The 12,379-nt window shown below is 38.6% G+C and overlaps 1 protein-coding gene across 5 annotated transcripts in view; it reads left to right on the top strand.

The window, feature by feature from the left end:
• The window catches only part of Pkhd1 (PKHD1 ciliary IPT domain containing fibrocystin/polyductin), a 438,845-nt gene that overhangs the window by 185,467 nt on the left and 240,999 nt on the right, over nucleotides 1–12,379 (top strand). For all 5 annotated transcript variants that reach the window (XM_050124099.1, XM_050124100.1, XM_050124101.1 and 2 more), the window contains exons 38-40: nucleotides 7,788–7,998; nucleotides 8,397–8,554; nucleotides 10,922–11,113. In XM_050124099.1, coding sequence (XP_049980056.1) covers nucleotides 7,788–7,998; nucleotides 8,397–8,554; nucleotides 10,922–11,113 — 561 coding nt within the window. The remainder of the gene's footprint in view (nucleotides 1–7,787; nucleotides 7,999–8,396; nucleotides 8,555–10,921; nucleotides 11,114–12,379) is intronic.

Below are 12,379 nucleotides of genomic sequence, written 5' to 3'. Positions count from 1 at the left end.
CTGAACACATTTAAGTGCATCTGCAGGAGAAGGCAGTCTTTGATCAAAGAGATCAAACATCTTATTGGATGGATGAAGCCACAAAACAGAGAAAAGAGGAGTGAGGGTGGTGTGTACTTCTCTGTGGAAGCCCAGCACCAAAGCCCTAGTATAATCATTATTTTTTAATGAAAGAACACATTTCAAAGGAAAAATATGTGCAGAATTAGAGTATTGCTAAAACATACAATTTTGTTGACATAAAAATACAAAAAGGAGTAAAAAAGACATACATTAATATCTCATAGAAGATTATGAGCTATTTCATTACCTTTCTCAACTCAATATTTGTACTTTAAAAATGATACACTTATTTTTTTCTAAATATAAATATTATTCAAAGTTCTTCCTCTTAATCCTCACTGACATTCTAATTGATGGTATAAACCTACCCAGATTTTTACCAAAATGATTATCTATCCAAATAATGCTGCGTGTGAATTTGACATAGCTTGGGAACAGCAGGTAAAAGAGGGTTTTTGTGACATTTCACAGAAACCACGTAGGATTTGTGTTTCTGATTGAAGGATGTTTTAAAGGCATTTTGTGGTTAAATCCTGGTGCTGGTAGAAGTGGCTGAAACCTTCGTAGGAGGTAATATAAAGGTCCATGTATTTCTGATAAAATCACTATACACTGTTTCTTTAATAGTGCTTGCTTTGAATCAAGTAGAAAAGATATATATAGATATATATATATATATATATATATATATATCACAGAGAAAGCTATCTTTTCTCTTATCCTTGCAGAGAACTAGAACTAATTTTACTATCTTCACACCATGGTTAGCTTTATTCCAAACTCTTGTGGCAAAAGAACAGCAGGGCTCTTAGCACTGGGAGAGACTTAGTCTTCACTCCATTTCAATGCATTTTGGACACGTTGACTGATCTGCTGTGGTTGCAGATAACTGGTAAGCATAGTCAGAGGCCTTATCTGGCTTACCTTTCTCTTTCCTGCAGGTGCATCCTCTCTTCTCTCTCATGACCACTGGAAATGAGCCAGTAACAATGCAGAAAACTCACAGTGGACATATGGCACAGAGATGCTTATGCCCTACCAAGGTTTGCCTTAATATAAAGGAGACATTATAGAGTGATTCTCACAGACAGAAGGAATGGTACAGGAAAAAATAGTTTTGGTACTCACTTTATCTGGGCAAATTTGGCTCATTCTTCAAAACTCAGTATGGTTAATAACATTACTCTTTTGGGAAACATTTTCAGAACCAGCCAACCCTTTCCTTGTGGGGGATTCTGTGTTTGTGCAGTGGTCAATTCTGGGTGTCCTTGTATCATAAGCTTAGCATGATATACCTTTGATATTTGTTTGTGTATTTCTCACACTGAGAGTTAGCATTGGGGAAAAGAATCTGTCTGTTTTATGCTTGCCTTCAAAGCGACAGACCAACAAGGAAGGAAAGGAAACGTTTAGTGTTATATTATGAGGAAGACGTATGCAGAAATAGCTTGTGTATAATTGAAAACATTTATAGTTGATCTTTTTTCCTTTTTCTGTTATGATTTGAACATTGTTTTAACAGGTGAAATCTATCTGTCTGTCTATCTATGTATGCATCTATGTATCTATTATTTATCTATTATCTATCTATCTATCTATCTATCTATCTATCTATCTATCTATCTATCTATCTATCATCTATATATCACCAAGTATATATTCCTTATTTCCTTTTCCTTCTTCCTTTTCCTTCCTTCCTTCCTTCCTTCCTTCCTTCCTTCCTTCCTTCCTTCCTTCTTTCTCTCTCTCTCTTTCTCTCTCTACCCCCTTACCATCTTTTTTGAAGCCTTGTCAGTTATTCTCTTAGAATAAAGATTTAAGTCCTATAAAACAAACAGAGGACAATTAGTGAGTTTTAAGTGTGTCAATCCATGAAGGCTATTTTCTTTCTTCCCATGCCAATTTGGTAAAAGTGGTTCTCCAGGGCTGCATAATTACAGATGAATGACAGCGAATTGCTTGGACAATAATTGGTAGGAAGTACAATTATGAGAAGTCATTAGTGGGAGAAAATGAATAGTTGGTTGCTTAGCAGGTCAACATTGAAAGCCCAATGTGGTTAGACATTGTATTAAATTACAGGCTTCGTCATTTAAGTATATTTATAAATCACTGATCTTTGTAAGCCATATTTTTACATAACCTTTGATTTGCGGTATAGTACAGGAGCTTCCCAATGTGGGTTTCAGGAGTTCAATGAAGAAAACAGTGCACATTTGAAGTGTGTGGTGCTCTATTGGCCAGGGGCTCAGCCGACCTACCTTGCACAAATAACATTTACAAAGTAATACATATAGTGTTTAGAGAAGCCAATCTAATTCTGTACAGTTGATATATGGTTCTATCAGAGGCAGAGAACTGTTTTACCAATCTAGTTCCTTGGTCCCAGACTTAGAAGTCCCAGGTTCAGAATTCAGAGTTGATATCTCATTGCTTTGTAATCATGTCCAGGAGGAATTGTGGTTTTCTATCAATAAAATCTATTAAAACAATAATAAAGATAATAATAAAAACTAAAAAGGAAATCACAGCAATGATATATTCACCCTTACTTCAGAAAGAAAAAAAAATTACTCAGCATCGTGTCTTTTCTTTTTGGTGTCTGTGACAAGCACCACAGTCAAAAGCAACTTGGGGAAGAAAGGATTAATTTTGTTGTAATTCCGGGACACAACCCATCCTTTGTCACAATCAAATCAGGACCAATGCAGGAACCAGGAAGCAGGGACTGACCCAGAGACCACAGAGGAATGTTGCTTACTGGCTTGTTCCCTCTGACTTGTGCTCAGTCTGCTTTTTATACAGCCTAAGAATTACCTGCTCAGGGTTGGCAACTATGTACATTGGACTGGGCCCTCTCAAATCAACCAATGACAAGAAAACCCACAGGCCAACCTAATGGAGGCAATCCTCCAATTGAGACTCCAATTGTAACTCTGGTCTGTGTCTAACGGACAGCTGAAATTCCCAAGGAGAAAGAAAATTAAGGATTGTTCTAATTCTTCAATAAATGTATTATTTTATGCTTGTTATATATTGCATATAGCATGTTCACTCACGTATATGTTTGCTGTGCTTTATAAGTAATGCTTAGAAGACAGCATTTAGAACAGATATTTTAGGTACTGTGAATTGAATGCTAACCCTGTGTCCAGTTGTGTTTGGAATGGGACATCCATAAATGCGAAACAAAGTAGTAGCTGTACATCCATGGTGCCACCTGCCGATGTGGGTGGTAAGGTTCTACCAGCTGTAATAACTACAGAATGATTTAGTGATGATAAAAATGGCACTGGCTACAGGTTAGTAACTGTCTTGGCTTCTCAAGGCCTCCTTGAATCTAATCAACTTGTAGATATTTCATTGGTGATGACAAAAATTGTATTGGCTGCCTCCTCAATCTCTCAGAACATGCGCTTTTTTTTTCCCACGCTCCCACCTGCTTAAGGGTGTACTTGTAATGAACGGCACGCGAAGCCAGCAAACGAGTTTGTCGACTGTGCTCACCATCCGGCACCTTTCATGCCAGTTTCCCCTTGCTTTGAATGTCTTCGTCATTGCTTTATATTCAGGAGTGTGAGAGACCCCTGCTGTTGTTAGCTATCCTAAGAATACTGGACATAACTGTCCAAGGGTGGAGGGTTTCATTTTCCCCATCCAGTCAAACCCCAAGGTGTGGGAGAGTACTCGCTGCACAATAAAGCATAGTGATGCCCTTTTCATGGCACAGAGTCTAACCTATGCCATTCAAAGTAGACATTCAAAATTTGAGGTGCTTGCCTCCCTATGTCTTATTTGAAAGTATACATATGCATATATTATAAACATATGCATGTCTATATCACACATGCTATATTGACGCCACACACTAAATGTAGTGTGACATATATGTCATATGTGACATATACACACATACACAAGCATATTCATGTATATCACACACGTTTATGTGCATACACACACACTCATACACACATGTATATGTTTTCTGAGCATCTACTATGTGCCAGACACTATGAATGACCTTGGTATTATTATATTGAACAAAATATGTATTGCTTTTGCTACTGTGTTTAGTGGGTGAGACAGACTCAGACTGCAGCACTAGAGATCCAGCTAGAGTTGTGTCAAGTGCTAGTAGACAGAAGAGAAGTGTGGCAATGTGTAGTCTGAGGCCACTCGTTTATTTCCCAGCTGCACTGACCCAAACTATGCACACAGAAGCTGTATTAATTACAACACTGCTTGGCCAATGATTCTAGCATATTCCTAACAAGCTCTTACATCTTAAATTAACCCATTCCTATTATTTATATTTACCACCAGGTTTGTGGCCTACTGGCAAGGTTCTAACTGGTGACTTGCGTCTTTCCCCTCTGGCAGTTATGTGGCATCTCACTGACTCCGTCTACTCTTTCTGTATCTTTTCCAGTCTGACTATATTCTGTTAAGGCACTGGCTGAAAGCATATTCTTTGTTAACCAATGGTATGCAGAGGACAAGGCAATCCCACATCAGTAATGTGACAAATTACTACACAGAGCTCAAATATCCAGTATGTCTTGGAGTCTTGCTTTATGGTCAACAATAATCACTCTAAAGCATGTTGTCCCCCAGAGAATCTCAGGTGGAGAACATAAGATATAAAACGCTCTTGAGAGCCTTTTAATATTTATCTTAGGCTCAGTACGGATATGTGTAGTCTATATGGGTAGAGAAGGGCTCAGATCTGGGACATGCTGTGTCATAACTGTAATCCTTGTTTTTCTTATTTGCTCCTTTATACTATTGCATTCTCTTGTACAAAACAATTCACATAAATGGGCTACCCACTACTCAGTTTTGATTATGCAGAGTTAAAAACCCCAGATGTGCTCACTAATTGCTCCATCAAATATCCTATGTTACTCTAAGGAGTATGTAGGAAGAGCTAAAGAGTAGCAGGTAGCTGAAGTGTTCTCTGAAACTCCATGGAAAAGTTAGGCAGTGATCTCTTTCAGATGGGTTGGTGCTAGGAAAATCGCAGGGGATAGAGCTGACAATAAGGGAGAGCAGATGATGCTATTAAATGAAACCAGGTTAGGAGATGAATTTCTTGGGATAAAAATGTCCTTCCGAAGTCAGAAACTATAGAGCAGGGTCTACTGGGAGAGAAATAGGGAGTAAAGGAAAGAGTTTGGGGCTTTGTTAATGGGATCTGGATAGAGGGACCACAGGTGAGCCAGCAAAGAGATTGGTTGAAAGTGATTCAGCAAAATCTTTCATAATCATGTGATGAAATTATTAGAAGATCAATCTGCAGAAGGTCTAGCTTAATTGATTGCTGTAATAATCATTCTGACATCTTGAGTCTGAATAATTGTAGCTCACAAACAGGTCGATATCTGCTGTAGATGAAAGTAAGAGGCTGGGACTCAGAATGTGTCCTGGTTTTATATCTTAGTCATACACGGAGAGAATACTTTTGTAAGTAAGTGTTATGAAGTAATTTTGCTTCATTGAAAGACTGTCAATACTGTAGGTTAAACCTCTGAATTGCTAGCCTTAATTAAATGTTTTCTTTTATAAACATTGCTGTGGTCATGGTGTCTCTTCACAGCAATAGAAACCCTAACTAAGCCATCATTAGAGAAGCTTCCTCCTGAGGATATAGAAAGTAATACAGTGGCCCACAACAGTATAGAGAGTGAGCAACCTTGGAACGCTTAGCCCTTAATGGGATGTCTCCATCAAATCCCTCCCTTCTGGCCTCAGGGAACTCTGAGGAATAGGGGGTGCAAAGACTGTAAGAGCCAAAGAGTATGAGAGATACCAAGAAAACTGTCTTCCAGACACTAAGTAAATATTAGTGTCACAGCAAGCATACATAAAATCCATACAAGTCTAAGTCAGATGGGGCCCAGTGCTGAAAGCCAACATGAAAGCCAGTCCCTGTTTCTAACCCAAAAACTATCAACAATTGATAACAATGTGCTAAAAAATATTTTCTCCAATGGCATCTCTCTGGGTATACAAGCCTCACTAAAGAGTAGAAATCCTGGCCACCAGTAAATGACCAACATGAAATGAACTCAATGTTATTTTGTTATGTAAAAGGATTATTTTTATAATTATATCACAAAAACTGGAAATTTATAATTATAATTTAAAATTGCAATAATTTTTGTAATTTCAAAAAGGAAAGACTGTCAATATTTGAAAGGACATGAATTTATATCAATAGTTAGATATGCACTTTAAAATTCCCTGGGTTTCTTTGTTTATCTTGACTTGACCATTATTTATTTTTGGTTGTGAGCCTAGTCTTTAATGACTAAGCCATCTCTCCAGCCTTTGATCATTGCTTGTAAAAATGATTAGCTGGGAAATATGCCTTGTTGTCTTCACTTTTGGTTCTTTTTGATACAAGCAACAAACATCACAATGTGATCGTGTTCTATCTTTGATACATAGCCTTGTATGTAGCCAATAAAGAACAGGTTAGAGAAATTCACACATATGTATATACAAATAAATAAACTTTATTTCATTTTCTTATTCCCAAGGGTTAAGATATACAAACAAGGAATAAAATTAAAATTATTTTCTTTTGGGGATGATTTATGCCTTAATTTCCACCTGCCCTATAATTAGAAATTTTGAACTCTGTAAATGTTTTTTAAGATAAAATTATTGCCTTGGTAAACTTCAGAAATTGCACCATTAACCCAAGGACCTTTCTCAGCCTAGAACAACATGGTTGGTACAAGTGTCTGTGCACACACAGACAAATAAATAAAGAGGAAAGTTTAAAATAATTTGAAAATGATTTATTGTCGACAACCCCCGCAGTTAGGAATTCAAGTATTATTACTTTACTTCAGTGCAGCCGGGGAGGACAGCAACTTGCTGTGGGCTAAAGGTAAATGATGATCTATTGCGGAGGAGGAAGGGGGATGAACTGAGGAAAAGGGGAAGGAGTGGGGAGTAAGCAATGCATTTTCTCAACTATCGCTTCAGATAATGCCTTTAAAAATTTGGCTTGACCTCTCTTGGAAAATCCCAGTGTAAATGGTGAAGTAAATGACGTTCTTAAATCTTTGATAGTTAAGGGCATACGCGCTTGGTATGGGGAGTGTGATCATGGTATGCGAGTGCTGTGCACACTAAGCTATGTCGAGTCACAAGTCTTCCTGCTTCAGCTGCTTGACAGTCTGATTCCAGATGCAGTCAGTTTTAGTTCAAAGGGATCAATAAACACACAAAGTCCTAGGATGACTTTTCTAAAGCAACCTACTCTGCTCACAGCATTTGTGGGTGGGTTAAACCTTTTTGTGTTGTAAATGAATTATGGATTCCTACAGTAGAATGAAACACCTACTTTCTCACTTCTAAAATAAGAGTGAAGTAAAAGCTCATGTTTCCAAACACAAAGTGATATAGGGAAGGAAAGAGTAAACCCTGATCTCTGCCCTTGATACTTCATTAACCTGCATCTCATTAAATCATCCTAAACCCCATGCTGGAAGTTTGTCTACTTCTTGGTGTAACTGAGAAAACTGAAGCCCCCCCCCCCGATGTACTCCTCTATGTTAAGATTAGCTCACATGTCAATTTTATCTAGTGGCAGCTCCTATGTTTTCCATCTCATTTCTCTCTCCTTGGCTGCTTGTACAAGCACCTCCTATAAAATGTTATTTTTATTAACAACTAAAGTATTGAAACAAGTTTCCTCTCAACTTTAGGTGCAGTTCCAGAAGTGACCGTCACCTATCTTCGAGCCACTGTGTGTGCAGGAGACACAACTTTGTTTCTGGAGGAAGCTGTGGACTGGCGCCCTGGGGATGAGGCTGTCATCATCAGTGGGATGAGTGTTGAGGGCACCGGATCAATGGAAGAGGTTGTTGTTGTGGAAACTGTGCACAATGCACAACTCCATCTCAGGACTCCCTTGAGGTACTCAAATTTCAGCTTGGATAGGTTTACAGTGGGGGAAGGTGAGGTCTGCACAAATTGGCCTCTGGACATTTATCTCTTGATGAGATACGTTAGTGTTAAATAGTGCTAGACACCTGGAAAACAAAATAATAAAGCTTGGATGTTATGAAAATGAAGGTTTCTTGAATGCTTTCTTTAGTGGGACCCTAGAATTTCTGCTTTGGAACATGGTCAGTATGTAATTCTCAATACTGTACACAATATGTTTTACACATATATATAGGACTCATTCTTGGGTATTTGAGTTTCTGAAGAAATAGACACTCCCCAAAGAAGAATCTATTTACTATTTCTGATAAGATGTAGAATGATGTTCTCAAGTGCATCTTCCACTCTTGTTCTTTCTTTTTTTTCAGATATTCTTACAACATCACAGAGAATGGAGTAGCTGGAAAGAATCCTATTTTGAATGCTACTGTGGCTCTTCTCAGCAGGAACATTGTCATCCAAGGAAATCTTACTCTGGAGAGGGTAAAGCACCTCCATTCCTGCCAGGAGGTCAACGCTGCTGAAGGTATAAATGTAGATCGGTGGAAAACCCAAACAGTGAATAAGTGTTCTCACTGCCTAGCAATATGTGGTGGGGCCATGGTTGGTCTTCTGCATTAGAACACACTGTTCGTCTTTGAGTGTCTATATCCCTCTGTACTTTTTCAGAATCCTCTTGACAGTTTGTCACTTCATCTCTTTTCCCACTTATAGGTGAAAGAAATAGACAAAAGGCAAAGGAAATAGTTTAATGATTTGGCTCTAGGAAGACTTGTGTTGATGAATTAAACCTGGATAGTTGGGATCCCGTAATGATTTCTTTAATCCCAGGCTTCTCCCAAGATTCTCAAGAAAACCATGATTCCAGAATCATAGGCTTGGGCAGTTCATTCTCATTGATTAGATTTGTACCTCCTCTCTTTGGATGTTTGTTTTCCAAGTGACCTAGTGTATACTCTAGGTAAAGGGGTAAAGGAGTCAATTTATCTTCTGGTAGAATAGCAGGCACTGAATCACACTGATGTGCCTATTAAACATCTATTTCAGGGATGGTTAGTTTAGGAGGTTATGTTTTGGTTTCCCAGACTGTAGATTATGAGGCTTTCACATGCTGTGAAGATATCATTTGTCAACTCTGGTCCAGGATGCTGTGGGTGTCAAGGATGACTTCCAGGCATGAGCCGTGGATGGATGATGAGGCTTTTACTGTGATGGGAAGAGGAGAAGGTTTGGGGATAGGGGTGTAGTGGTGAATAGAAGTTTAATTTTGCACACATTGAAACTGAGAGGGCAGGCCAACAATTGAGCAGAGATGTCTGACAGTATCTGGACCCTGACAGAAATATCAAGGCTAGAGTTAAAGATTTCAGAGATATGTACACAGAGGTGCAGTTATACACAGTGTTGGGATATAAGGGATTATTAATCGTGGAGAATGAGCATGACCTCACTCTTTTCCATTTGAAGTCATCAACTAACCAATATGTAATTTGAAAAGAAGAAAAAAAAATGTTTGGATAAAAGTGGGTTAGAACTGATTGCCACCTTCAAAATTTCACCAAAGCAGGATCACAATTGTGCCAAAACATAAAACACAGATCATCTCTTCATTTACTGCTTATAGGTCAATTCTTTGAAGGATTAGACTTTGTAATTCACCAGACAGTGACACATTATTTTGAACTACTGCCCCCTCTTTTGCTGGTTATTGAGTTATTAATATTAACCATAGTGCAGTAATACAGAAGGCCACATAGATAAGCTGGTTAATCTTTGTAATCAGTAGGACAGAACCTCCTGTCACCTGCGAAGAAGTGGCCTCATTTAAGGAACTACCAACATTGGATAAACCTTTGGTCATTTCTGTGAGAGACTGTCTTGACTGCAGATTGACAGGGGAAAAATTAGCCCACTGTGGGCAGCACCATGTCTATGTGGGTGAGTCTGGGCTATAGAAGAAGGGTACCTGAGTACTGGAGAACAAGCTGGAAAGCTTTGTTCTTCCATGGTATCTGCTTAAGTGCCTGTCCTGACTTTCCTTAAGGATGGACTGTGGACAGGAAATGGAAAATAAAGCAATACCTTTCTTTCCTTAAACTGCGTTTGGCCACGTGTTTATTACAGCAAAAGAAAGGAAAGTGAGTATATCTGAATTTAGTTGACTTTGCTTCTTCTAAGTATGGACTGCTAGGTAATATGACCGATACCAAATCAATTCTGAAGATGACCTCAGCGTTTTGAGGTTCTTTCCCGTTATCAAATGTTGCATGTCCGCAGAAAATATTCTGAGTGCTGGTTTCTCATCACTGGAGCAATGGCAGTTGAGGATTCGGTGCGGGCCACTTTTCTGTCCTTAGTAGGAAGACAGCTGGGAAAGCAGACTGGCATCAACTCAGCAACTTTTCCGAGCCCTCTGACCTTTCACTGAAGACATTTTTGCTAAAATCATCAAACAAATACTTAAGGGAAACCCCACTGGGCTCCTAAAGATATAAGGTGCTATGTAGGATTCAGTTCTCCTAACTTCCCCAAGAATTATCAAATATGAAAAGTCCATTTTATTTCACCTTTCCTACAGGTTATCTTTTGCATTTAAATCAAAACCAGTGTATTTGGTTTGGGGGTTGTAATCTGCCCCTTTCTGATAGGAATTAAGGTGGTTATGTCTGCGTGGGTGGGGCATGGAGAGGGGAGCATCTCCAGATATAAGAGAGCAAGGGGTAATGTCATATTTTAGTTATTTGATCTATTTAAATAATCCAGAGGAAGAAATCACAAACAGTGGAAGAAGACAGTTGGATGGTTTGTCCTGTGTAGCCATAGAACCTTGCACACAGAGATTTGTCTAGAAGCATTCTTAGAAGTCTCCCCTGAACATCATTATGTGTTTCAGGTAACCCAAAGCACTGTTTGTATTATAAGAGTGAGAAAATGCTGGGAGCCAGGGATCTGGGTGCCAGAGTAATCATTCAGTCCTTCCCAGAGGAGCCCAGCTTGGTCAAGCTGAATGGAGTGCAGTTTCGAGACCTGGGGCAGGCCTTCCGTAAGCATCCAAGCTCACTCACCTTGGTGGGAGCTTTGAGAGGTAAGAGACCGCGTCTCTGTCTTCCCAGTTTTCTTCTTCAATATTGATGGTACCACACTGGTGATATGTTGGACTGACAAATTCAGAGATTGATGAATGCTTATAGGTTATATGTATACTTTCCAACCTTTAGTACCTAAATTAATCTCACGTGGAGCTTCTTAAATTCAGAGATGCTCTCCCTCACCACAGAGCAGCTTGGACACGTGAGGAAGTGCTAGCGGTTCAGGTGCAGTGTGTTCTGAGGGGGTGATGTTTTGATAGAGATTCAGAGTTGGGAAAAAAAATCCAGACAGTGTTTCTGAAAGCAGTGATTATTCATGAGTTAATTTATAGGTATTATTTTTTTTATCCTTATAGGAAACTAGATATTTTGCTCTAAAATCAACATAAAGCTGTGTGGAAATACAGATTTTACAGGCCAAATACTTACAATTTACCCTTAAATGAGGTCATTATGCTAAATATATATTGATGAAATAAAAGCAGCCCCCATCTTTCTAAGCTTCTGTGGTTTTGCTCCTAATAGAATACATAGAAGGGAAGACTGTTCTTAAGACTTTTACCCTGGGTCACCACACTGTACCAATGCTGTCCCCCAAATGTCACTTTAATTGTCATAATTTTATTTAGAAATATATAAGTTAACAGATAAAGAGAAATGCAAATCAAAACAACTCAGATACTATTTTACTCCTATCAGAATGGCTAATATGAAAACATTCATAACAGCTTATAGGATGTGGACTAAAAAAAATAGTCCTCCATTTCTGGTGGGAATGCAAACTTGTATAGCCACTTTGGAAATCAGTAAGGTGATTTCTCAGAAAACTGAGAATCATTCTACATTAAGACCCAGCAATAACACTGTTGGGCATATTCCCAAAGGATACACATTCATATAACAAGGACTTTGCTCAACTATGTTCATAGCAGCATTATTTATAATAGCCAGTACCTGGAAACAACTTAGGTGCCCCTCAGCTGAAGACTGTATAAAGAAAATGTGGTACATTTACACAATGGAGTATATACTACTCAGTGGTTAAAAAGAAATGACAGCTTGAAACTTGGAGGCAAATTGATGGAAGTAGAAGCAATCATCCTGAGTAAGATAACACAGACCTAAAGAGACAAACATGGTATGTACCACTCATAAGTGGATGTTAGATATAAGGCAAAGGATAATCAGCACTAAGAAACAAGGAAAAGTTTAAGAGAAAAACACACATAGATCCCCCTAGGAAGAGGAAATAGACAAGATCT

This window comes from Alexandromys fortis, unplaced genomic scaffold (assembly GCF_014885135.2).
Source record: "Alexandromys fortis isolate MF-2015 unplaced genomic scaffold, M_Fortis_MF-2015_v1.1 scaffold_207, whole genome shotgun sequence".
In the NCBI taxonomy this organism is placed as follows: Eukaryota; Metazoa; Chordata; class Mammalia; order Rodentia; family Cricetidae; genus Alexandromys; species Alexandromys fortis.
This window is presented reverse-complemented; position numbering and strand designations above follow the sequence as displayed.